The following is a 27,189-nucleotide window of genomic DNA, read 5'->3' on the forward strand; positions in this document are numbered from 1 at the left end:
CCAACAACGAGGCAGTATTCACAATGAGGTATTCACAACGAGGCCACAGAAGAGATACAATTTATAATACTGGTGGAACAACATGAAATTTTTAATCCTCTGCATGTCATTTTAGCCAATCTTAAAATATTTGAAGCATGTGAAAGCATCAAATAAGTATCTTACCTGGATACATCCTTCATCAATCTTGCCCCTTTCAGGATCAATTTTAAAATGTGCAGTTTTTTGAAAGCGATACATCACAGGAAGTGAGTTGGATCGATTTTGCATAATACAAAGAAGCTCTGAATGTTCACCCATGAAACAAGGTGCAAAATTAAGGACCTTTCCTGGATCAAACTGTAGTAAGACAGGAAATCCTGTGCCTGTCAGTGCTAATTCCACTTTCTGAAAATGATCACCTGTAGAAGCAATAATAGCTTTTTAACAAAAAAAGTGTTGGGAATCGGAATATATTTCCTCGGTCCAAATAGTGTCATCTGAAAGACCTGATGAGACATGGGTAGCCCATTTATTATATAAAATAGACACTGTTCCTGCTCTCGTGGTCTTCACATTCTAGGGAGGTGGCATTGACAATAAAATAAGGAAATATATAGCATTTCAGACAGGATAAGTGCTCTGGGGAAAAGTAATGTAGGGTGAAGGGGAGCACAATTTGTCACCCAAAAATATGCCTCTTTGGCATAAGGATTAGGTTTTTTTAAAAGATTTTATTTGTTTATTTATCAGAGAGAGAGAGAGAGCATGCACAAGCACGGGGAGTGGCAGGCAGAGGGAAAAGCAGGCTCCCTGCTGAGCAAGTAGCCCCATGCGGGGACTCAATCCCAAGACCCTGGGATCATGACCTGAGCCAAAGGCAGACGCTTAGCAAACTGAGCCACCGAGGTATCCCTGGCATAAAGATTATTTTAAGCTGACTACTGTTACGTAACAGCAAATACAGGAAAAGCTCTGAAAACTACTGGGAAGAAACTCTCATCAAAGAAGGCAGACACTTAAGTCTGCATAACAACCATACCCTCCCTTACTGTGACTTGAAAACCTCCCATAACTGGCTGCCACACTTCCACATCTTTTGTCTTTAGCTGGAGATGGCATTTAAAGTGATGGCTCCGGCCGTTTTGGGGAGTCACTCAGTTTTTCTGGGTCTCCCCCATGTATACAGGAGGCATACATGTAAACTTCTGTTTGCTTTTTTCCCCCTCTTAAACTGTCTTTTTTTTTTTTTTAAGATTTTATTCATTCATGAGAGAGAGAGAGTACGAGAACAAGAGGTGGGAGAGGAAGAAGCAGGCTCCCCACCGAGCAGGGAACCCTACACCGGGCTCCATCCCAGGACCCCAGGATCATGATCTGAGCTGAAGGGAGACGCTTAACTGAGTGAGCCACCCAGGTGCCCCCCCTTCTTAATCTTTTATTAAGGGGGGGGTCTCAACCAAGATCCTAGAGAGGTAGAGGGGAAATTATTTTTCCTCTCCTACAAGGGTAAGACAGAGCACAATGTCTTGGGGCTGCTCTTTTATATGGGAAAGTCCAAAAAGGCCTCTCTTGATAGGGAGACATTTGAGCAAAAATATAAAGGAACTCAGGAAGAAAATCATGTGAAAATCCAGGAAAAGTGCATTCCAGACAGACAGAAGAGCAAGTACAAAGACTCTAAGGTAGGAATTTCCTTGGCATGTTCCAAAAACCCTAAGGGACCAAATATGGCTGGGTAAGAGTAGTAGAAGAAGGATGAGAAATGGTCATATTTAGGGGCGCCTGGGTGGCTCAGTTGTTAAGCGTCTGCCTTCGGCTCAGGTCATGATCCCAGGGTCCTGGGATCAAGCCTCGCATCAGGTTCCCTGCTCAGAGGGGAGCCTGCTTCTCCCTCTCCCACTCCCCTTGCTTGTGTTCCTGCTCTCGCTATCTCTCTCTCTCTCAAATAAATAAATATAAAAAAAAAAGAAATGGTCAGATTTAACATATAGTTTTAACGGGAAACTTAACAAAATTTGCTGATGGACTGGATATAAAATAGGAAATTGAACACATGATAAATGGTGATGCTAAAGTCTTGAGCTTGAGCAATGGAAGGGATAGAATTGCCATTTCTTGAGACAGGAAAGACTGTAGGAGGGACAGGTTGTAGGGAAACCAGGAGGGTTTTTCTGGACATGTTAAGTTTGAGATGCCTAATAGATATCCAAGTGGAAACGTCTGCTGGGTCACTTAATGTATTTACCAGTTTAGAGTAAAGACCAAGGAGGAAGTCTTGGAGGTTTGAGGTGAGAAGGGAAGGTATGTGATACTGATCTCATATTGTGAGAAAGTGAAGGAAAGGAGGAATGCAGCAGGAATGTCAACCATCTTAAAGGACCCACTTGGGGTTAGTGATTATAGAATAAAAAGTAAAACAGCACAGCATGGTTTTATGCTTTTCCCCAGCACAATTAGCTTCCCAGGTGCAGACCCAGGGTAGGCTAAGAGTTGAATTTACTCAGATTAGAGGTTTGCCACTCAGTCACTATGGGATACGGGCCAAGAAACTTAAGTGTACATGGAAAAAAGGTGATTAAAATAATGGACAGGGGAATATAAGCTGGGCAATAACATAAACATGAAGTTTTGGAGACACCAGAGAGGAGGTAGGAACTATAAACTATAGGCTCTAATTGGGTGAATGAACAGTTTTACATGGAGAGCATTGTAACTAGAATTCAAAAGAAGGTTGTGTATTTCTTCACTGAGGCTCTTACTAGCCAACCCTAGACTCTAAATTACCTTTAAGGCAAACCTACCATCTCCATCTCTGGCCATTCAAAACCAGATTAACTTGCAAGACTCAAACAAATCTTCTGTCGGTGATAGGCAGACAGAGCTCAAATCACAAACCATGACACAAATAGTAGAAATTTCTGTCCTGGGAAAATGGTGCAAGCCTGCTCAACGGTATCACTCATCCTGACAGACAAATCTTCTCAACTCTTGACTTGCCATAGCTCATCTTTCTAGATCCAATCCCTCACCTGTCTCTATCTTTATTTTCTCTTTGATGTGTCTGGCTAAGCTGAACTCCAAGTCTTGCCATTTTCCTCACCACAGCCCATCTAATACTACCTGAGAATATTAAGAAGTACAGTGCATCTCGACACGTGGCCTGCAAGGCATATGCACTTACCGATACCCCATAACAGGATACTGTACCCTATTTACTAGAGCTCCAGTTCTAGGTCTCGTCCTTTGACTGTTACTGAATGTAGACTCTAAGAGCTGAAGGCCTGGTAGAGATGGAATGGGTCGTTTGTTCCCATATTAATCTCTAAGAGAAAACATAGGCTTAAATGGGAAAAGAAGCCAGGTTGGTTTTTTTATTTTCTTTTTTCATTCCTTAACTCTAGATTATCATGTTTATCTAATGTCATTTAAAAATAATGAAGTCATCTAAATTTCAACTTGGAAAATTGTTGTGTAAATGATTCTGAGCTTGACTTCTTTCTTAACATGCCACAAAAGACATTTTAAGGTCTCTTGAATGTTTGCATTTTTGTTCAATTCAATAATTATACACTTTTATTAAATTGCCTCTAGAAACATGATATCCAAACTCTTAAATAATTTAAACTGCTATACATTTGATGCTTATGTTCATTTCGCACTTACTTTTGATGGTTTTACTGTTATCATCCCTCAAAAATCCACCTTTACTTCCCACAGAGTCAAATCTCAAAAAGAGAGCATAGTCCTGCCTGTGTGAAGGATCATTATTCTTTTTACCATCAGTCATTAGCCTGTAAAAAATTACAATCAATTATTTTGAAGGCAAAGATGATGCACTCTATTACCTCTCAATAGGAATCAACCCGATCCTTAAATCTATGCAAACAGATGAAAGTTCAGGAATAAAAATATAATTGTGATCTATTTTCCAAAATTACTGCCCAGATACAGAGACTTGCCAAAAGAAGCCCACAAAGTGTAAAGATTCAGAAAACGGTTTCATGACAACATCTGCAAGACAAAAGTAATTTAAATATACTAAGTTGTAAAGGTCCAGCTCCAGTGTCACTTTCTATGTAAAGGATTTTCTTTCCAAGCCAAGTTCATTGCTAGCTAAGCGTTCTGTTCAATTCTCTAGTTCAATAGTCCTTCTTACCTTTGGGTGTAACTGCAAATCTCTGTTCCATATCTCTCTTGCCCTGTGGACTAAGCACATGTTGCTAGCCACATTCTCCATATTCTTAGAGGAGAACAAGCGATTTGGAGAACAAGATTTGATAACAGCCAAATCTTGTCAAAGGAGAAAAGGAAAGGAAAGACGGGAAGAGGGAAGAAGGACCAAAGTCAGAGACGGGTTACCTCTAGACCTGCGTGTTGACTGTCTTTACTTGCTTACCTAGAGGGCAGCTATTTTAGCAGGGGATACTCAAATATACACACACAAAAAAGACTGATGTGAAATATTACACAGGAATGCAAGTAGCATGTTAAAAACGTATTTAAGATTTCCAATCATTATCGTATCTGTGAGTTTATGCTAGACTTTCACAAAAAACATGCTGCCATGAAAAAGAATATTTAGAATTTCAAAGATCGTGTGCTAAACAGAATCTTCTATGTTGGCCAAGAAATTACCTGCAGGAAAATATGATTCATGAGGCAATTACAGATTGTACAAATAGAACAATTACTTGATTTATTACCCTCCTTAAATTAAAATACAATTCAGTCTCCACCAATCGGTATCATCACCAAGCGACCCTGTTGCCACATAGAGAAGTACACTGAACAGTGCCTCCTCACAAAGGTAAACATCCAGTTGGATCAATTATTTGCCGCACCCGGCCACCTCTCAAGTAGAGCTGAAATTGTTCCTATGTATTTAAAACAGCATTTCCAAATATATTTTCAAACTAAATAACCAAACCAAGTACAGAGAATTATGAAAAATATACATTGGCAAAAGTCCTACAAGTCTGTGTGAATTTCAGCAAGCAAGTGTGGTGCATCCCAGCAGCTGCTATAGGGCTTACTCTTCATGCTCCTTAGCAAGCATCTTGCTGTGGCAAGAGCCCTGCATCCTCTTTGGAGGCACTGACACACCCTGCCTGCCACTGGCTATCCGCTATTTCTGCAGGGACAACAAGGTCTTGTTGCACAGTTTCGTCTGGGCCCACAATGCAAAACCACACAGAACTTCCGCTTCTACAAGGTCTGAAGAGATTTGTAATCGAACATGAAATATTTAGAACAAAAATCTTGCATGTTCGAAATCATATTAACCATGGTAGAAACATTGAGAGCCATAATAAGAAAAATCTGATTGGTGCCTTCAGACCAGTTTTACTGTTAAAGTCAGTTTGATGAATGTATGATTGACATGCTTTTGATTAATAAAAAACACCGTAACTGAATTTTTGCTTACTTTGGGCTGAAACAAAATGTAATTACAATCTTTTGATAAGGTAGTAACCTCCCTTCATTAGGAACACAGGAGATAAAAGTGGTAACATCCATGTTCTTTATTTTGCTTAAGTAGGTGAGATTATTTAAGGCAATATCTGTTCTTTGTCGAATATTTGTGCCCTGTAATATAAAATCAGACATAAAAAGAATATTAAGGCAGAACGCAAATAAAATAAAATATCTTAAGAGGAGATCGTAACATAATTGTTGAAATTTTAGTCTAGAAGATCGAGAATATGAATGTCTTTAAAGAAACATACATAAATTTGACCAAGGCACATCATAAAATTAAAGGAACTATTGAAAAATTGATGAGAACAGAAATCCCCACAACTAGCTGCTAACCTAAAAGAAGCACTTGTCTGGTTTACTTCAGATATATATCACTATCAGTGTTAGTTTAATTTACAGAATTTTTTGAGGTTACCCTTGAAGACACATGAAAGGGAATCATATCTATCCGCATATTAAAATGTACTTAGAATAATTTAACAGCTTTTTTGGTTATTAGTAAATTCAAAACAATCTGTTTCAAAACATAATACCCGATTTTCCCCTGTTGCACTATTTACTTACCAGTTCTTCTCCAACTGAATCATTTTGCATTATGGCCACCCAGTTTATGGGTTCTGGGCTATTATTGTATAGACGTGCATGTTCAATTTTTGAAGTTCCAAAGAAAACTGAACCAAAGTGTATGCATTCCAACTTTTTGTCATTACTCATGTTTAACAACTCAATAATCTGCTCAACCACATGAGCTTTGACACTCAAGAGTGTATCTGGATGACCTTGCAAACTCACTCTACAAGATAATGAATTAGACATATATATTTTAATTAGAATTCTATATACTTAATTTCTCTCCTATATATTTGAATAAACAGAAATTTTATAACATCACATTATAATTAAAATTCAAAGGCCTAAGAGCAGTTCCTTTCTCATACATGCCAGAGAATGTCATGTCCTTCTGACTATCTGAATCTGGCATATGTACAACCTAATCCACTGTCCCCAAGAAACAACAAAGTTGGAAAACAATCACATGTACTGACTCCAAAAAGAACTTATTGCTAGGTCCATATCACCAATTATTTCATAAACACTAGATTTAGATGGGATGATTTAGATTTCTAAAAGAATTCTAAGATTCTTTTCTAACTCATCCCACTCCCCCAAGTCCAACAACCAACCTCATCCCCATCCTAATAACCCAATTCCCTATGAAGTGTCTCAGCAAAATCCCACTTGTTTGCTGAAATGAAGATCTCCCCCCCCCAATAAAGCTTCATTTCCTAGACTAATTTCGACTCCCTTTGAAACTGCCCACATATGCACGTTTGTCCCTCTGTGGCATAAGTGCAATCCTCTTGACTCTCACCCCATCAAATACCACAAATAAATGACCACTCCACAACCATCACCTAAGTCCTTATCTTATACTACATCTCTGTCACAGTGCTCATGGCTGATACCATTTACATACATCTCTCCTCCCTTAGCTTCCTTGACACCAAACTTTGCTGGTTTCCTTCTAACTTATTCAGACTTTACCTTCTCATTCTTCTGTGGCTTGGATATTTTATAAACTCCATGAATAATGGTTTCTCTCTCCTACTCTTTTATACTCTGCCCTCCTAGTCAAAGTTATTTTCAACACTTCATGCTTCATCTACAACTTATCCACTGACAACCCGCAAGCCAATATACCTAGACCAATTTTTTTTTCTGGGACTCAAGATAAGGAAATCTAATAGGCTCCACAGGATTCTGTAAAGCAAATCAATTCCAACAGTTTAAAACTGAACTCAAGATCCTCTCCCCCAGACCTGTCCTTCCTCTTACCTTCCCTTTCTATAACCAGTCACTACATCTAGTTAACATTTCTCCGTAACATTTCTCCAATCGGCACACTTCTCTCCATACTCCCGATTTGTACCTTAGCTGAAGCTGTCATCATTTCTCTTCTGTTTTACAATTTCTAGTCAGGCTACACCTCCACATACCCACCCCACCCTGATTTGTTGTGCCCACTGTTATCAGCACGACCTTTCTAAATTGCAAACTAATCAAGACACTCGCATCCTAAAACCTTCCCGAGATTCCACAACCTTCACAATGAAACTTAAGCTTCTATCAGGACTCAAACTGTTTCTCAAACTTTTTTTGGCTGTGACCTTCAGTAAGAAATGTATTTACATTGTAAGCACACACACATACACACACATGCATACACAAATACACAGGCATGCACACACATGTGCACACACACAAAGTTTTGCAAAACATTTGCCCTTACTATGTGAGATGCATCCTGATAATATCTATTTCACTGTTTTGATGCTGGTGGTGACCTATTATAGTGAATGCACATTCTACTAATGGACTGAGACACAGAGCATTAAAAAGTGCTGTCCTATGAGGTCCTTTACTGGACCCCGCACCATTCTGGGTTTCTGGTCTCATCTCACATCACTCCACACCGCCATCTCTTTGCCTCTACATTGCCTCAGCTCTCTCAGTGTGTAACACTGTCTATTTACCTCCAGGATTTCAAGTCTTCTACTTGCTCAGCCTGAAATTACTCATCTAACCCACCCCCATCACCAACACCCACCTCCCTTATGCACGAACACACACACACACACACACACACACAGCTCAAATCACACCACTGCTCTTTGCCGGGCTACTTCCTACTCACCAGTAAGTGTTTGGGTACACTATCCCCTCCTTAATGGAGCCCTTTCCTGATCCACTCCCTCACCCCCACAAAATCCCAGTCTCTAGTGCTTGGCAAATAGTAGAGACTCAGCAAATGAATGCTGACTGAAAGAACAAAGAAGCTAATATACATTCAAGACAATAGGCATATCTGAAAAGTAAAACAGGAAAGTATTAAAAACTACATTAGAATTAAGAACCATAGTATATGCTTACTTTGCCACTTCATTTACAATTCTGGGCTGGTCAGCACAGAAATCCACTTTAACAGTCACTGATGACTTGGGCTCCACAATACCATTACTCGGAAAAATGACAATGGGTAATTGGCCCTGGTATTCTGCTTTAAATGTACCTAAGGAGAACAAGAGCAAATGGTTTACATCTGGATCCTTACAGTGTCACAGTCACACCCTTAATAGGAGACAGGTGTCTGTCTTACAGACAATAGACTTACACAATAGACTATACACTCTGTAAGTGTATACAAAAGTCAAACAAACTCTGTAACTCTGTAAGTGTATAGTCTATTGTGGACCAAGAATCACAGCTTTGATTATAATTTTAGTCTCTGGGGTCACCCAACAAATGTGAACTGATTGTTAGGACTCAAGCTTCATTGATAGTTAAAATATACTATCTGCTTCCAGTGGTCAGGCACATATGCTAAGAGCTTTGTATATGTTACTCCATGTAATCCTCAGAGTGATTCTATGATATAGGTTCAATCATTACCTCCATTTTATAAATAAGGAAAAAAAGCTTAGAATGGTTGAGTGATTTGTCCAAAGACACACAACTATTGTGGTAGATTACACAGTTGACCCCAATTCTTCACCCTTCTCTGCATCTTACCATGACGCTACCAGGGACAAAGTATGTTTTCCTATCCCTTGACTTGGGGCCTGACCACGTGATTTGCTTCGGCCAATAGTGTGTGGGTTGAAGTGGCAACATGCCAGCTCCAATGCCACATGTTCTCTTGCACCTCTACCATGTAAAGTGCTTGAGTAGCTGCTGTCCCTTTGGCCTGTGCTTCAGAATGAGCACACGTGGAACAGAGCCTCCAGCTGACTCACAGACCTGCAGTGAGTAACAGAATATCCCCAACTGCCTAAGTTTGAAGCAGAGCTACCCAGCTGAGCCCAGCTTAGATCAGTCAAGTTCCAGCCAATCTGCATACAAATGAACAGTTAAAAAATAATTGCCTTTTAAGATACAGAACTGTGTGTGTTTGTTACATAGCAATAGTTGACTACTACAGTTAGAAACTAATAGGGCTAGGATTTTCACTTGCATGTTTCTGACCAAAGGGCTCACATTCATAGCCACTGCCACTTCTCTCTCTCTCTCTCTCTCTCTTTTTTAATATTTATTTACTTATTTAAGTAAACTCTACACCCATGGAGGGCTGGAACTCCCAACCCCGAGATCAAGAGTCGCCTGCTCTACTAACTGAGCCATCCAGGAGCCCCATGACTTCCTGATAAATGAATTAATGCAGTTCACATGGGGAAAGGGCAAAAGGAATGGGTTTCTAGAATCAAACAGCATAGGAGAAGGAGGCTAGAAATATGTCTTATTCTGAAAGCAGAAATGGTTCATAATTGATAGTCATGTTTAGTACCTGTATTAGAGCATACATTCCTTGAGATCACATACTATGTCTTCCTCATCTCTATGATTCCAGCACCCTACACAGTGCCTAGCACCAAGTGGTACCCAAAATATGTCTAACAAATGGAAGTAGCCAGTCACGAGTTTCCTTAATCTCATAATGCAATATAAACACAAATAAGCCTGCTGCCAACATAAACAACTTTGCAAATTCCAATTCACCAATTTTAAATCACATTTGATGAAATTTTCCAAAATTACTCAATTCACTTAGGAAAATAAAATATTAGCATAATAAAAGTACTGAAAGTATAAAAAGGCAATAAGACTTTTGTAAGTACAGAGATGATCTAATGAAAAAGTCAAACAAACTCACAGTAACAAAATTTATTCATCCGATCATTTTAGAGAAGTGCTAATAACATGATATTTAAGAGGTTTTTCTGTCATAAAACAAAAATCTGTAAAATTATATCCATTTCAAATAAATAGGTATTATTGACTCAATTCTCCAGAAAAGGAAAATTATGTGAGTCTAGTTAAGGCTGAGTCAGTGAGATATGCCTAGACTGTAATCACTTTGATGTAATTTGACAAAAGAATTTAAGTGAATATTTCAAAAGTTTATTTAGGAACAACCCCCAAACCAAAAGAACATCGTTCAGTCTTCTAAATATATTAAAACAGTGGCTACACAAATATTACTGTGTCTTATATAACTTTAATGCCACTAGCAATAATGAAATATTTGCCTTTTATTTTTAAATTACTGACAATAGAAGCAAGGACATCATCCTAAGGGAAGGGTGTCATTGAAGGAAGGATGTTACAGAAGGCATTTGTCATCAAATTTTCATTTCTTTTTAGATATGACACTGGCTGATGTTTGGAGAATGAACTAGAAGGAGATAAGGGACTTCAGAGAAATAATTTCAGTTGGTGTAATTACCAAGCAAAAGAAGATGATGGCCTGTTGTAGAGAAGAGAGGATTACTGACATAATTAGAAAGTTGAATAGACAGGATTTAATAATTGACTAAGGGGGTAGGAGGTGAAAAGAAGGAATGAGTCAAGGATTTTGCTGAGTTTCTGACTTGCCCAAATACATGGTGGTGACATTTAATGAAAAGGAGAAAGGGAGAAGTTTTGGGGAAAGGTGAGGAGCTTAGTTTTAGACAATGTGAAGTTTGAGAAACCTGAAGGAAATGCAAAGGATTGTATAGACCTCAGTGAACTGACAGGAATGGAAGTGATTGCCTAGAGGGAGTGTGTTGACTGAGGGAATATGTGGGTCCATGGCAAATTCTAAGAAACGCTTATATTTAAGGAACCCCCCAAAAAGGGACAGCAATCCACAGAAGAGAATTGAAGAGGAGGGAGGCAGTAGAAAAGAATAATTCTAACATCAATAGTAAATATTTATTGAACACTTACTATATATCAGAGAGTGTGCTAAGCATTTTATCAATCATCATCACAATTAGAGGAGGCAGGCATTACGTTTATCTCTACAATGGATGCTCCAGAAGTGTAAATTCCTTGCCTGGGGCCACCCAGCCAGTAAATGTTATAAGAATTTGGGCCCTGGAAGACCTCACTCCAGAACCTGAGCCACTATTTTATATAAGGTACTAAGGAGTCATAGAAGCCAAACTTTTGGCTTTTGTTTTTTTTTAAGACAACACCAGTGGTCACCTGTGTCAAATGTTGCTAATTAAGTCATGCAAAATAAACACAGCCTTGTCCACTGAGATTTAGGAGAGCACAGGGCATGTGAGGCTACCCACAGTTGTGGCTGGGATGACAGGTTCTTTGCACAAACCTGTACATTTTTGAAATCTGAGTTGCTCTACCTTCCCTAGAGAAGCAGCTCAGTCATTGGGTGATGAAGTATATACATTGTTACCTTGCCTTTATTTTTCCAAAATTCTTTTAGAAACTATGAGGTAGATTTTTGCGTAAAAGTATTTGTAGTGTTTTTTTTCCTTCCCTTCCCCTACGTTCATCTGTTTTGTTCCTTAAAGTCCATGCAAACCATAAGGGACGCTGAACTCTAGGAAACACACTGAGGGTTGCTGGAGAGGAGGCCAGTGGGGGGATGGGGTAACTGGGTGCCGGGCATTAAGGAGGAAACGTGATGTAATGAGCACTGAGTGTTGTATACAACTGATGAATCACTAAATTCCACCCCTGAAACTAAAAAAAAAAGAAAAAAGAAAAAAGAAAAAAAATTTGTAGTATCAAGCCAGGGCAAACAGTCTATAGTTTTACAGCATTCTACTGAAAATCAGGAGTCACATACCCAAGGTCATTGTTATTTCCTATGTATGCTTTTTTTTTTTTTTTAAGTTTCCTTGAATCTAAGCATAGCAAGGATATACCAGTCTCCATATGTCTCCAAACGACCGTTTTGGAGACTCTTCAGAATGCCCATATGGGATTAAACAGGTTACTTGTAAGTTCAATCACCTTTCATTGAAAGCTTAAGGGTTTGTTTTTTTTTTATGTACTAAAATGACCAATCATTTTCTTCTTTTGTAATATCCTGGTCAAATTATTTTTAGAATTTTTTTTATTCAAGTTCAGTTGACATATAATTAATGATTCTTTTCTGAAACTCTGAGAGATCACTGAACCAAATCTATTACACAAAGGTTTATAGAATGTCTGCTGTATGCCAGCATTGTATTATGCAAGAACTGTAGATTGAGATTCCATGACAGCAGTTTCCAAGAAAACAAAAAATATGTATTGAGAATAAGTAGTGGGTGCTCCTCTGAGTAGTTAAGGAGGATTCCAAGGACCAGTCCTGGAGTTGGTCCAATTTAGCAAACTTCCTGGTTCTTAGATGATGTTAGTCTTTTCTAGACTGTGAAGTAGAGAGATGATGCTGATGATCAGGGAAAGGGGGAGAGTGGGCATTAAGAGCAAGAGAAAGGTCATACCCTTTGGGCAAAATAACCCAAATAAACCACTGTTCAAACACAGAAATGGTGTGTGATGATCACACTAGGAACTTTAAAGACTGTTCTACATCGTAACTCTCTAGTAGAAAAAGTCTTCTCAGATAACCTTGAGGTTACTGAGGGGAAGAGGGAAATGACTGCAGTTCCAGGCATGCTAAAATAATAATGCTTTTTCAATGATGTTTTAAAAGATAAAAACTGAGAAATAATAAAATCATAGAACATGGAGTTCACCAGCTCACAAAGTACTAATAGTAGAGACTTATCTTAAAGAATGAGCCATGTCTTCAAAATGAAAAGACAAGCACTACTTTGCACAGTAAGGAGTAAACTCAGGAAACACAGAGCGTGAGAAAACAAAATGTATTCAACAATATTTGGCTAAATCCATGGATAATTACTCCATAATGAGCCATTAAAATAAAAAAATCATGAAGTTGTTATACAGATCAACTAATAACCCCAGTGTCACTGCCAGAGAGAGAAAACAAAGCTGCACATACCATGAATCTGCTGAGTGTGGCTTTCTAATGTCCTCTTAAGTATGCATATAAATTTATAAACATTTGATCTTTGACTCTAAAACTATAAAATATTTGTCACGTAAAACCCTTTTTAAAAATTTTATTAAAATCATCTTTGGTTGCTAAATCTATTTTCTGCATAAGTGTTTTTCCTCATGAAAATACATTGTTATTCTCATGAATATTTATATACTGTGCTTGTAGGTAATGAGGGCTTTATGACACCTTACAGGCACTTGCTACTGTGAATATAAAACATAGTATCAATTTTGCTAATGGTGGAAAAAATAATATCATTCAAGTCCAAGAATGAGAAACAAAGTCAACACTAAGAAAATGTGTTTCACTGATAACAATTTGCTTCAGTTTGTAAGGTAATAGTAATTAACATTTCACGGTACTCAATTATAATTTACAAATTGTAGTACTCATTACAATACATGCACATACAAAATATTAATATAATACTAAAAGCCAAAGTGGATTACTTTTCCTAAAATGAATGGGTCTACTTCCGAGGCTTAATTTTATTTATTTTATTAAGTAAAATAATTCTAAATATTCATTTAAAATTAAAACCACATATACTTGTTACTTATAGAGAGCTTTTATATGTAATGAAACTGTACAGTTTGGTGATATTTTACAATAAAGAGAGGAAATGAGCAAAACTTTGAAGGATTTGAAATGTACAACAGTTAAGAGAGATTTTGGAAAATAAATAATAAAAATAAAATCATCTCAATTACATACCATACCTGTTCTAAAAAAACAGAGAGTCTAAAGGACCATACAGCCCATAATCACTAGCCACGAGAGACCCTATCCTTAACATTGGAGTCAGACCACAAACGAGTCTACTATTGTACAATCCCACAGGCATCAGAAATTTAATCATTTAAAAACCAAAGCATGGAAAGTTGAAATGAGCAACATTCGGTGAGGAACAATTATCAGTTTTATTTGTTTAACCCCAGGAAGAAATCAGTACAGTGACAAACTGCCTTTGTCTTAATAATTCCCATTGCTCAATCAAGCAGCCCCAGAGAACATCCTCACTTAGCAACAAACAGGTTTGGAATTAAGACCCGTTTTCTGTATCTGAGAAGCAGTTTCAGAAAAAAATGCCCTCCCCACGTGGAGCTGGTCCGCATATCAGCTCAGCAGAAATGGAAGACTTGCCAGCCCAGATGCTGACCATCCAACAGGACAATGAAGGGATAAGTGATTTTAATACCTACTGTATACCATCAGTGAAGAGTGTGCATGAACACACACACAGAAAGACACACACACATTTATGGAAACTCTTTGGTCACAGTAAAAATCTCTAGAAATAATCCAGTCTGGAGAAAAGCATTTACTCTTTCAACAAAAAGTGAGTAAGAGGTTTCTAGAGACCATCATGTAAATTCAAAGTTGAATACGATAGAGAAAAAGAACAAATATTTACTGAGCGCCAATGATGAGTCAAGTACCATCCTACAACCATAAGTACATACAAAATTAACCATAGTTCATTTTATTAACCACAGTTTATAAATGAGAAATATCAAGTTCAATGTCCTAAAAGATACTTGCCCCAGATCACACAGCTAGTAAGGCACTGTGCCCTGATTCTATCTCTGGATGGCTCACTCTGAGGCCTAACTCACTCCCATAACACTATCCTGCCTTCTGTCCTCAGGGAGATCACCAGTCACCTGGGAGTCAGCTGTTAATCAGAATCATAAGGAGACACTCATCTTTCCTGAATTATTATCTATCAGTCTTTTACAGTCATCCTATTTAAGGGCCATCAGTTTTGAGCTATTTCAAATGACAGACATCTTTTTGGGGGGAGGGGGAGGAGGACTGAATCAGAGACTCCATTAATTATACAAGGTATACATTTTATTTTTTTTAAAGATTTTATTTATTTATTTGACAGAGAGAGAGATAGTGAGAGCAGGAACATAAGCAGGGGGAGTGGGAGAGGGAGAAGCAGGCTTCCCGTGGAGCAGGGAGCCCGATGCGGGGCTCGATCCCAGGACGCTGGGACCATGACCTGAGCCGAAGGCAGATGCTTAACGACTGAGCCATCCAGGCGCCCCACAAGGTATACATTTTAAATAATACCAACTTTCTTCCAAAAATGTAAGTTAATTTATACGACAGAAAGTATTTACCTGGAGCTCTGCCATGGTTAATGATATTAATCTCTTTACAATATACTTTACTATCAGAAACCAATGTGCCAAAATTAACTTCTGACTCAATTTCCAACTGACAGGATGGAATCAACCTAGGGGAAGAGAAGACAACATAATTAAACAATTATACCCTCATACTTAAATCCACAGGGGGACTGACGTACAGAAACACTTTTATTAATTCCTTGTAAGACATTCATCTTTCCTTACAAGTCTATCGATGGCATATTTGTCAGTAAAAGGAACTGTGAAATAAAGACATAAAAGATGATATACATTTTTAACAAAGAAATTAGACTTTATGCATCTAAGGACATGGTATACCCTCTGAAGTACTCACCTCGACAGGCTACCCACATATCTCAGTATCTTTGCTGCTCCAAGCATTTTTGGAATCTCCACCTAAGCCTATAATACATTCTTTTGCCCCTCCTCAAAAAGGGTGGAATTGATCTTAACAAAGTAGTTTGGATGACCTAAATCTGATGAAATAAAAGAAGGTGCTATGCTATAAAATGCCATTTGGGAACTAAAACAAGGCCTAAGCACAAAAAGATACAATTGATTTTTCATGTGTCTCTAACTTAAAGGGCTCACTGTGGCACATCTATATCATATGTTTCATACACATTTTTAAAAATCCATTATAATCCTGTATGCATGTCTCATGAGGATACATATATTTTATGTATGGATAATTTATAACTTATAAACATCATCAGGTATATTATCCTGTTTGATACTTAAAATTTCATGAAAAGGAAATAAATATTATTATGGCTATGTTACAGATGAAAAGCCAAAGACTTCAAAAGCCTCAATGACGTACCTGAGAAATTATTTGGATATAATACTGGTGAACTTACCCTTTAATCTATTCTGTTAGATTTTGAATACATTACCCTTACAAACCTAACAATGATAACAGCATCAATAATAAACAGAGTAATAACTGATCTTTATTGAGTCCTTAGGTTATGTACCAGACACATGAATTAAGTAATTCACTCCACACAGGATACAACCTCCAAAATATAAATACATACACACACACACACACACATAAATAAAAATACCTGAACAAAACATTCACAAATACTGCTTTATGCACTGGTGGTGTGGGCCTTCCTTCCGTATGTTTATATGTGAATGTTTGTGTATTATCAAATATGTAGAGACATTCCAGAGATCAGTCAGGACTGTCCTGTATAGGCTGCTTCTTTAAGCTATACCCATGTTCTTCTCATAAAGACATTGTAATTTTGTAATAGGAAAAGGAAAGATCAATGACCTTAGTGTACATCACTGCATTAATAGAGTTTACAGGATGTAAAAGAGGAAATCGTTATACAAACAATATAAGATATGAAGTCGAACATTTTTTCAAACTATTTCTCTAGCTGGATGCAGAAAAGTGTCTTAAGAATAATTTCTTAAGAGTCAACACACAACACACAAACACACACACACATATATGTATATGTACATGCATATATAAATAGGAGTAAGGGCTTGCTAATACAGTAATAGTATAACAGTTTTTCTGGCTTTCCTGTTGATTTCTCTTCCATCTGATTAAAAAAAGTCCAATAACATTTTTCTTTTTATGTTAACAGAGAATTTATGTTAAGAGACAAGAGAAGGGGGCACCTGGGTGGCTCAGTGGGTTAAGCGTTTACCTTCACCTCAGGTTATGATCCCAGGGTCCTGGTATTGAGTCCCATGTCAGGCTCCCTGCTCAGCGGGGAGTCTGCTTCGCCCTCTGCGCCTCCCCCCAGTCTTGTCCCCCCCCCATGTGCTCTCTCTCTCTCAAATAAATAAAATCTAAAAAAAAAAAAAAGACAGAAAGAGAGAGACAAGAGAAGGGTGGTTACCAGGGGCTGGAGGTGGGAAAATTGGTGAGATGTCTGTCAAAAGAAACAATCTTGCACTTAGAAGATGAATTGGTTCTGAGGATCTAATGCCCAGCTTTGTGATTACCGTTAACAACACTGCATTATGTATTTGAAAGTTGCTAAGAGACGAGATCTTAAATGTACTCACTACAAAATGAAATAATTGTGTGATGGAGGTGTTAGCTAACACCACCCTAGTTATCACATTGCAACATATAAATGTATCAACAGTGTGTACAGCTTAAACTTATACGGTGTTATATGTCAATCGTATCTCAATAATAAAAAAGGAAAAATAATTATCAAACTTGGTAATTTATATATGGAGTGAAAATAAATCTTTTAATATAATTCATAAGAGGGGGAGCCTGGGTGGCTCAGTCGGTTAAGCGTCTGCCTTTGGCTCAGGTCATGATCCCAGGGTCCTGGAATCGAGTCCCCGCATTGGGCTCCCTGCTCAGTGGGATCCTGCTTCTCCCTCTGCCTGTTGTTCCCCATGCTTGTGCTCTCTCTCTCTGTCAAATAAATAAATAAAATCTTTAAAGTATATATATAATTCATAAGAAATTTTAAAAACAGGGGTGCCTGGGTGGCTCAGTCGTTAAGCATCTGCCTTTGGCTCAGGTCATGATCCCAGGGTTCTGGGATCGAGCCCCACATCGGGCTCCCTGCTCAGCTGGGGGCCTGCTTCTCCCCCTCCCTCTGCTTCTCCCCCTGCTCGTGTTCTCTCTCTCTCTCTGTATCTCTGTGTCTCAAATGAATAAATAAAATCTTAAAATAAATAAATAAATAAAAATTTTTTAAAACATGTATAGATTTATGATTACAGTAAATCTATTTATATACATATTTGTATATGTATACATACTGGCTACACATATTCACATGTACATATATACATATGTATGAATTACATACAAATTTACAACATAGTTTATTGTTGGTGATCAGCAAAGATCTTCTAAGTATAAAAATGTAATAAATTAGGATATGATGCTAGGGTAAGAAATAGAATGGAAGTACAAATCTGAGGGGGAAAAAAAGAAAGAGGTAAATTTTTCAACTGTTTAACAAATTACTATGGTATTTCCACTTTACTGGATACATTTGAAAAAAGCATGTAATTATCTTATAGTAACATTTATTATGTACAAGCAATTACATCTTTGCAACTATTCAAGCTCATAATGAAAAACTTTAGACATTTTTAAATGTGCAAGAGAGACATAGTTTTTATGGATACATGGAAAAAAACGTGCTCAGAATCACTTTACATCATTTCTGCTAAAGTACAGATAATACAAACTTCTGGTTTCCAGACAGGATTTCATAAATATATTTTCCCATGTTCATCCCCATTTAATGTAACTATAAACTCTAGACAAGAGGCAAGCAAAGAATGTTCATAGCAGCCTTATTTGTAATAACCAAAAACTGGAATCAGCCTTATATCCTTCAACAGGTCAACAGTGAAACAATAAAAAGGAGCAAACTATTGATATAAACAAAAACTTGGTTGAATCTCCAGAGAATTTTGCTGAGTGAAAAAAAGTCAACCTCAAAAAGCTGTATAACATATTTCACGTGGCAAAATTTTACAAATGGAAGACAGAATAGCGGTTTCCACAGTTCAGGGATAGTAGGTGTGAAGCAGAAGGGAGGTGGGTGTGGTTATAAAAAAGTAATAGGAGAGATCCTTGTGGTGTTGGAACAGCTGAATATCTTGACTATGGTGGTGGATACAAAATCCTACACAGGTAATAGAATCGTACAGAACTTAAAAACTTCACACACACACACACACACACACACACACACAGATACACACACACACACATCTTCATTCAACCCTTTCCATCATACTTTAAGAGGGCGGTGTTGTCCTTATGTTGCAACTGTGATAAGCAGCTGACTTCTGATGAGAGAGAGCATACATTATGGGGACAAGACAAAATTCCTATTTTCAAAGGAAGAAGCATCTTCAACTCTTCTCTCCATATATGGTACAAACAAGCAAATCTAAGTGCAATTCATAGTTATGGCAATGTGCAGAATGGACCAAAAATGGCCATACTTAAATTATAAAATGTAAATTAAGGGACGCCTGGGACGCCTGGGTGGCTCAGTTGGTTAAGCATCTGCGTTTGGCTCAGGTCATGATCTGAGGGTCCTGGGATCGAGCCCTGTGTTTGGCTCCTTGCTCAGCGGAGAGTCTGCTTCTCCCTCTCCCTCTGCCCCTCCCCCCATGCTCTCTCTCTCTCTCACTCTCAAATAAATAAAATATTTTAAAAAATGTAAATTAAGTATTTGTAATAGGCTACCATGTGTCAATTGTTTGATTTCTTTATAGAATGCAATGTTGTGCTTAATCAGAACTTCTCAACAACATGGGGAACCAAATAACTGCAGGTCTAAATTTAGCTTATAAAAATAAAAAATACAAGGGAAATTATAAAAAGGAATGTCAAATACCAGTATTAATATTCAAATATTAATTCTGCTGGTGGTAGACAAATACACACAAAAGAATAACATCTATGCAATGACACCTTGCTAAGGAAAATGAGGATCCATATGTGCATGTATATGAATAAAAAACACTCTAAACTGTTCACACTAGCCTTAACAGGTAGTTTTATAATGAACAAAAATACACTTTTTTCAGTATAAAATGAAAATGGCAATTTCCTCGTCAAATAAATAATCTGATCAAAGTTAATCTCCAAATCAGTTAGAATTGACCCTTGGACAACACAAGTTTGAACTCAGTGAGTGCACTTACATTCAGATTTTTTTATAATACAGTCCTGTAAATGTATTGTCTCTTCCTTATGATTTTCTTAATATTTCTTTTCTCTAGCTTACTTTATTGTAAAATTATAGTATGTGAGACATACAATATACAAAATATGTGTTAATCGACTATTTATGTTATCAGTAAGGCTTCCAGTTACCAGTAGGCTATTAGTAGGAAGAGTCAAAAGTTATGCATGGATTTTCAACTACACAAGGGTTGGTGGCTCTAACCCTTACATTGTTCAAGGGTCAACTGTACTTATTTCTGTGTTCTATTCATTATATCAGTCCACATTTTTCAACCAATCTCAAAAGAGCACAATTTAGATTCTTTTTTGAAGTCAAACATCTTCATTATTTAAAATCCAGTGAAATAATTATGACAATAATTAAATTAAAATAATGGATACAGGTTCACAATCCATTTAAGAATACATCATAAAAACAGAGAGTAGGATGGTGGTTACCAGAGCCCAAGGAGTGGGGAAATTGGGGAGATGTTGGTTAAGGGTACAAATAGGGAACTAGTAGATAAATAAGCCCTGGAGAGCTAATGCACAGCATAGTGATCACAGTCAACAACTGTATTATAAACTTCAAAGTTACTAAGAGATTAGATCTTAATTGCTCCCACCACAAAAAAGAAATGGTGATTATATAATGTGATAGGGATATTAGCTCATCTTAGGGTGGTAATCATATTGCAATATATAGGGCGCCTGGGTGGCTTAGTTGGTTAAGCGTTTGCCCTCAGCTCAGGTCATGATCCTGGAGTCCTAGGATCGAGTCCCACATGGGGCTGCCTGCTCAGCGGGGAGTCTGCTTCTCCCTCTGACCCTCCCCTCTCTTGTGCTTTCTCTCTCTCTTTCTTTCTCTCTCTCAAATAAATAAATATTTTTTAAAACCTGCATATTATAATATATAAATGTATCACATCAACATGCTGTCTAACTTAAACTTGTACAATGTTACGTGTCAACTGTATTTCAATAAAACAAAGAAAAGTAAGATGAGAAGGAGCAGCCATTGAAGTGTAGTACCAGGAAAGTCATGAGAATAAAGTGGCACAAGAAGGCAATAATGGTTAATAGTGTCAAATGCTGCTGAGAAATGGAGTAAGATAAAGACAGGGATTACCAACAGATTGGCAACATGCAAGAGCTATTTCACTGGAAAGCTCAGGAAGACAGCCTGTCTGGAGTTTTGAAGTAAGAGTGGAATATGAAACTGTAAAGACAGCAATACAGCTTTCTTTACTAAGTCTTGCTGTCAAAAGGTACAAAAAAACATGGTAGAAATAAAATAGGATGTGAGTCAAGGAAAAAACAGAATACATGCAATTGTTTAATGTTTTTATTTTAATTAAAAATACCAGAAAACTTGGGGTGTCTGGGTGGCTCAGTTGGTTAAGCATCCGACTATTGATTTCAGCTCAGGTCATGATCTCGGGGTCCTGAGATCAAGCCCCATAGCAGGCTCCGTGCTCAGCGGGGAATCTGCTGGAGATCTCTCTCTCCATCTCCCTATGCCCCTCCCCACCCCCCTCCACACTCTCTCTCTCTCAAATAAATCTTTAAATAAATAAAATCTTTTAAAAAATTAAAATTTAAATTTAAAGAAAGAACCAGAAAACTAGCCTTCCATTTGTTTTAAACACCACAGGTTGCTAAAAATTTGTCCTTTAAGGTCTGCTGTAAGGAAACTATAGATACAATAAACCCTTTTATCCAGAGAAAATAGGAAATATTACTTTGACCCTTAGTTTTATTCAAAGAGTGCTGAAGACGTCAGCATGAAATATGGAGAATACATACCCAACTAGCGGGATCTCTATTGTTTTATCTCCTATTGAAATAAGTAGCTGGTCAAAAGTGTCTTCATCTTTGTCAGGATGGTATTCCACCATAGCTGTCATCTGAAGTCCAGAAGCAAGTGCTTTATCCAGATTGGTCAAAATCAGTTTGAACTTTAGTGGGAGAAAAAAAAAAAATCAAATGATACATGGTGACTCCTAATAAGGCAATAATGTGAGCAAAGGAAGTTAGAAGTATACATTATTTCAAGAGCTATATCAATACATAGACAATATCCCTTCCCTAAAGGCAAAGACTTAATTACCATATGTATATGTATCAGATTCTAGATCTTTCAGATATGCTTTTAACAGTACATGGACTGAAACTGACAATGCAGTCAGTTGAGAAACATGTAAATGCTCATAGCCTCCTTGAGAAGTATGAGATACTTAAATAGAGAAGAAAGGGAGAGCAATCAAATAAAAATGTTGCTGAATCATCTATACATATACATAATACAGCCATACATGCATATATACATATGTATGTATACACATGTACATACAGCATTTTATACAGTTTCTGCGTGGGGACTTAGAATTCATAACTTGGAGGAAATAGAAAAAATGAATAGAATAAAGAGGGAAAAAACACTTTCATTCTTGTAAACCATTTGCTAGACTCCAGGAAAAATATGAAGGGAGAAAGAGAAGAACTACTATGTGTTGGGCACTCACAAGATGTCAAGCATTCTACACCTCTTACTTCTAGAGTCCTATAAGGCCGATGTTAAGGCTCCCAGAATATAGATGAGGAAACTGGGACTTGTAGAGGTTAATTAATGTCTAACGTCACTGTGACAGTGAGGATTCAAATCACGTATCTCTCTGATTCTAAAATATAAGCTCTTTCCCCACAACTGGAATGAGTTCCCTCTCCTGAATATATAATCTCTTTAAGGAAGCAGACTATATAACCCTAGAAAGTTAAATAATACAAGGCAGGGACTAATTAAGTGTCTTATGAGTCATGGAGACATAAGTATCATGGAAATCCATGAGAAAGCCTGATTATCATGGGCCAGAAAGGAGTGTACTTGGCCTAGGCTTAGGGAATGGTCGTAAAAGGTGAACAAGCAAGTAAGATGCTCCCTGTGGGGGCAGGAATATCTAGACACAAGCAGAGAAAAGAATAAGCAAAATAGTCTCCCAGCAGGCAATTAATAAGCTAGCCTTGCTGGGCAGTGAGCTTCAATACGTAATGAAGGAGGTCTGTTGAAATTAATTATTCAGGGCTTTTCATGCCTGGCTGAGTCTAAGCAGTACTTTCCAGTAATGAAGGACATAGAGCAGAGGAGTGATTTGTTGATACAAATGGTCTGAAAGCTTCACACTTCCAGTAAACTTCTGATACCTTAAAACTATCACAGTCCAACTCTCAATCCCCCTGCAATTACAGAACTGTCAGAAAACAAGCGATCGATTATTCCCTGCATAAGCCTGTGGGTGCTAGAAGTACACATATCAGGTGTGACTATCTTCCTTTAAAGAAGCTGTATCTTCAAGAAGAAAAACCAGGATGGGGTGCCTGGGTGGCTCAGTTGGTTAAGCATCTGCCTTCGGCTCAGGTCATGATCCCGGGGTCCTGGGATCCAGCCCCACATCAGGCTCCCTGCTCAGTGGGGAGCTTGCTTCTCCCTCTCCCTCTGCCCCTCCCCCGGCTCGTGCATACTCTCTCTCAAATAAATAATCTTTAAAAAAAAAAAAAAAAAAGAAGAAGAAGAAGGAAAACCAGGGCTTCAGCAGCATGTGCTTTTGGTCAAATTACAAGTTGCTGAGCCCTCTGAGCTGTATGCAAAAGTGTGTAAGACACCATCCCTACCTAGGAGCTGATGGACGGACCACGGAGGTAAAACTAACATTTACTAGCAGTCATCGGGACTCAAGTCCAAACTATAATAAATGTCTGTTAACGCAACTGGTATCCAGTAGGGAAGAAATAATTTGGAGATAATACGATAAGACTTAGAGAACAAAAGGAAACTCATTTTGACCCTCAAAGACGGGTAGGGTTTGGAAACGGGTGATACTTGCAGGTGGTGGGAATGAAAACATGGGTCGAAAAAAAAGGGAGTCTAGGGGCACCTGGGTGGCTCTGTCAGTTAAGGGTCTGCCTTCCGCTCAGGTCATGATCTCAGGGCCCTGGGATCGAGTCCCACATCCATCAGGCTCTCTGCTCAGCGGGGAGTCTTCTCCCTCTCCCTCTGTGCTCTCTCGCTGTCGCTCTCGCTCTAGCTCTCTCTCAAATAAATAAATAAAATCTTAAAAAAAAAAGAAAAGGGAGTCTGAGCCATGGGGGTAAAGGGGGCAATTATAAGTAAGACTGGCCTGACTGATCCAGCAGCCACGAAAGTTACTAAAGATGAGGGCTGTGTCTTCTTTATATTCTACCAGCAACCCACAGTAGATGGCACGTAGCACTGCTTATGGTTCATACTAGGTAGTCAACACAAAGACAATGCAGCCTCTTTTTTTTTTTTTATTTGACAGAGAGAGACACAGCGAGAGAGGGTACACAAGCAGGGGGAGTGGGGGAGGGAGAAGCAGGCTTCCCTCTGAGCAGGGAGCCCAATGCCGGCTCAATCCCAGGACCCTGGGACCACGCCTGGGATCATGACCGGAGCCGAAGGCAGACACTTAATGACTGAGCCACCCAGGAGCCCCACAAGGCAGCCTCTTGAGCCAGGGTGGAAAACAAGTACTACTGTCTATTAGGAGCATCATTTTGTAAATAATTATAAACAGTGGTGATGACAATGCTCTTTATAGAGTACTTTGTTTTTATTTATTTTCTCTACAAGATAGCTAATACATTTTTTGCTAATCTATCTCTTTCCTAATTCCCTTTATGTCTATGAAGGACCAGGAGTGCATATCATGGTCTTGCAACAAAGAGAAGTTCACAATGATATTGGGCTCATGACTTTGGCCTCTAATTTGTAAGCTTACCTGGCCATTCTCTTGTCAGTGTCAAGACTTGTGATCTACATAGTTTTCCTTTATAATTCTTGATACAAACCAAAACAAATTATATCATTTTTCTCCTGACTGCACAAAAACCACCCATACGAGTGTCTCCTGGGAATCCATAAAATAGTGTTTGCTCCCATCTGGGATTTTCAGACATACTTTCAATTGTTCAATAAATATGTAGTGAGGTAGTGAAATAATCAACTTTTTCCCTAATTTTACAGTATTTGGAGTAATCAGGTCATTTTTTATTTAAAGAGTTAATAGCCTCTTGTGACATACTACTTTATTATAAAATCCATATTACTATTGTTAAAACATGCAAATATAAAAATGAACAAAGCATGATTCCATTTATATGAAACTCAAGAAAGAGCAAAACTAATCTGTGGTGTTAGAAATCAGTACAGTGGTCACCTCCATGGGGTGATTACTCCAGGTTACTGAAGGGAACCTTCTAGAGTGGTGGAAATATTCTACAATTTGACCCAAACGGTGGCTACATGGGAGTATAAATATATAATAAATCATCAAATTTTACTTTCTAGATTTGTGCACTTTAGTGTAGGTAAATAGTACATCAATTTTTTTAAGTGTAAAAAGTAGAATATGAAAGGCCTTTTTCTTATTGTCCTTCTAATCACCACCGTACATTTTTCAAACAAATATATGTAATTTTAACAAAAAAATTACAGATACCTTTTATTTCTGTACCTATAAGTTCAGCTGCATTCAATACTATTTATCATTAGGAATGTCCCACAAAAAAAAAAAAATCAGGTTTTTTATCACTTACATATCAAAAATTCTTATCACCTTTCTTCTATCAAAAGTCTTCCTGATAACAGGTGATCACAGTAAACATCCACTCACACACATGATCTAAAATAACAGTGAGGCTGAGATACAATTTTGTCAACTTTTAAATCAGAAGATCGGGACAGCCTCTCGAAACATTAATTTTGCATAGTAGGTGCTCAACAAATGTTTGTTAGAATATGAATTTCGTTGATGTAATTCTACAGTATATAAGCATAAATTCTAGGCTGTTAGGAGACAGACAAGGAATCCCCTTTCCCTTCTTTCTAAATGCAGAATGATGAAGTTGGGAGGTTCTAGATCTACTTTTCCCCATCCTGTCTCTCAAAGAGAAGCAAAAAGTAAAAACACAAAACAAAACAAAACAAAACAAAAAGGCTAGCACAAGTAAACACTGAGACCTAAACCGCCGCTCCCTAGGAAATAAATCCTGCCCCCATCCCCGCAGGTGCCGGGCGTCTACTCTCCCGGACAAAGCAGGCGCCCAGGTGGGGAGGTGCTCTCAGAGCCCTGATGCTCCTGAGGTCCTGCTCCAGCACCCCCGAGTGTGTTACCTGTGGCTTGAGGGGCTCCTGAAACCGGATTTTCTGGTTGCAACGGCCGAGATTGTGTACAGTAACTGGGAGGCGGTACACCCTCCCGGCCAGCGTGTCCAGGAACTTCACCTCCGAAGGGGTCACCCGCAGCTGCAGCTCCTTCTTTGGGGTCTCCACCTCCCGGGGGACCAGGGAGCCCCTCTCTGTCTCCATGGCGGCCCTCTAAGTGGCCTGCAAACGGTAGCTGACTTGACTTACAGAGGGCCAGCGTGGACGCCGTCGCTAGGCAACCGACGGACGCCGCGCGCTCGCCTCAAGCTCCACCCCCATTGGTGCAGCCCAAACTTTGTGAGCTGGCTTTCCCGAACAGAAAATGCAGGATTCCGGGGAAAGAACACAGGGATCGCAGGTGTCACCAGAGAAGCTGGAAAACGTTCTACGACAGCCCAAATCCCGGAGGCATCTCACTTCGTCATGGCCTGGCAGGATCTTAAGATGGCATGGGGGAGTAGGCATTTTCCTGGACCTCTCTTAAGGCAAAGCTTAAAGAGCAGGGGAAGTGATGTGCCCACGGAGTCTATTAAAGCAACACAATGTAACAGTAACAGGGGAATTCAATGGAAGCAGAGTCAGGGCCCCCTGGGTGTCCTGCTCATTGGCCTTTAGGCTATCGTTACTAAAACTAATAGCAATCCTCTGGGTCTTTTGTTAAAATGCAGATTCTCTTTCAGTAGATCTGGGGCAGGGCCTAATTTTGTAACAAGGTCCCAGGTGGTTTCAACGCTTCAGGTCCTGGGACCACACACTGAGTACAGAAGCTTTAGAAGTTTTGTTCACTACTCTA

The 27,189-nt window shown here is 38.5% G+C and overlaps 1 protein-coding gene across 1 annotated transcript in view; it reads right to left on the reverse strand.

Moving 5' to 3' along the window:
- The window catches only part of CFAP47 (cilia and flagella associated protein 47), a 506,331-nt gene extending 479,773 nt beyond the window's left edge, over positions 1-26,558 (reverse strand). Inside the window, exons 1-8 of the mRNA XM_021681266.1 lie at positions 26,364-26,558; positions 21,980-22,131; positions 15,451-15,566; positions 8,392-8,530; positions 6,025-6,253; positions 5,408-5,568; positions 3,646-3,773; positions 166-401 (exon numbers count right to left, since the gene is read on the reverse strand). Of these exons, the coding sequence (XP_021536941.1) occupies positions 166-401; positions 3,646-3,773; positions 5,408-5,568; positions 6,025-6,253; positions 8,392-8,530; positions 15,451-15,566; positions 21,980-22,131; positions 26,364-26,558 (1,356 nt within the window). The remainder of the gene's footprint in view (positions 1-165; positions 402-3,645; positions 3,774-5,407; positions 5,569-6,024; positions 6,254-8,391; positions 8,531-15,450; positions 15,567-21,979; positions 22,132-26,363) is intronic.
- Positions 26,559-27,189: the final 631 nt, after the last annotated feature.

This window comes from Neomonachus schauinslandi, chromosome X (assembly GCF_002201575.2).
Source record: "Neomonachus schauinslandi chromosome X, ASM220157v2, whole genome shotgun sequence".
NCBI classification, from domain to species: Eukaryota; Metazoa; Chordata; class Mammalia; order Carnivora; family Phocidae; genus Neomonachus; species Neomonachus schauinslandi.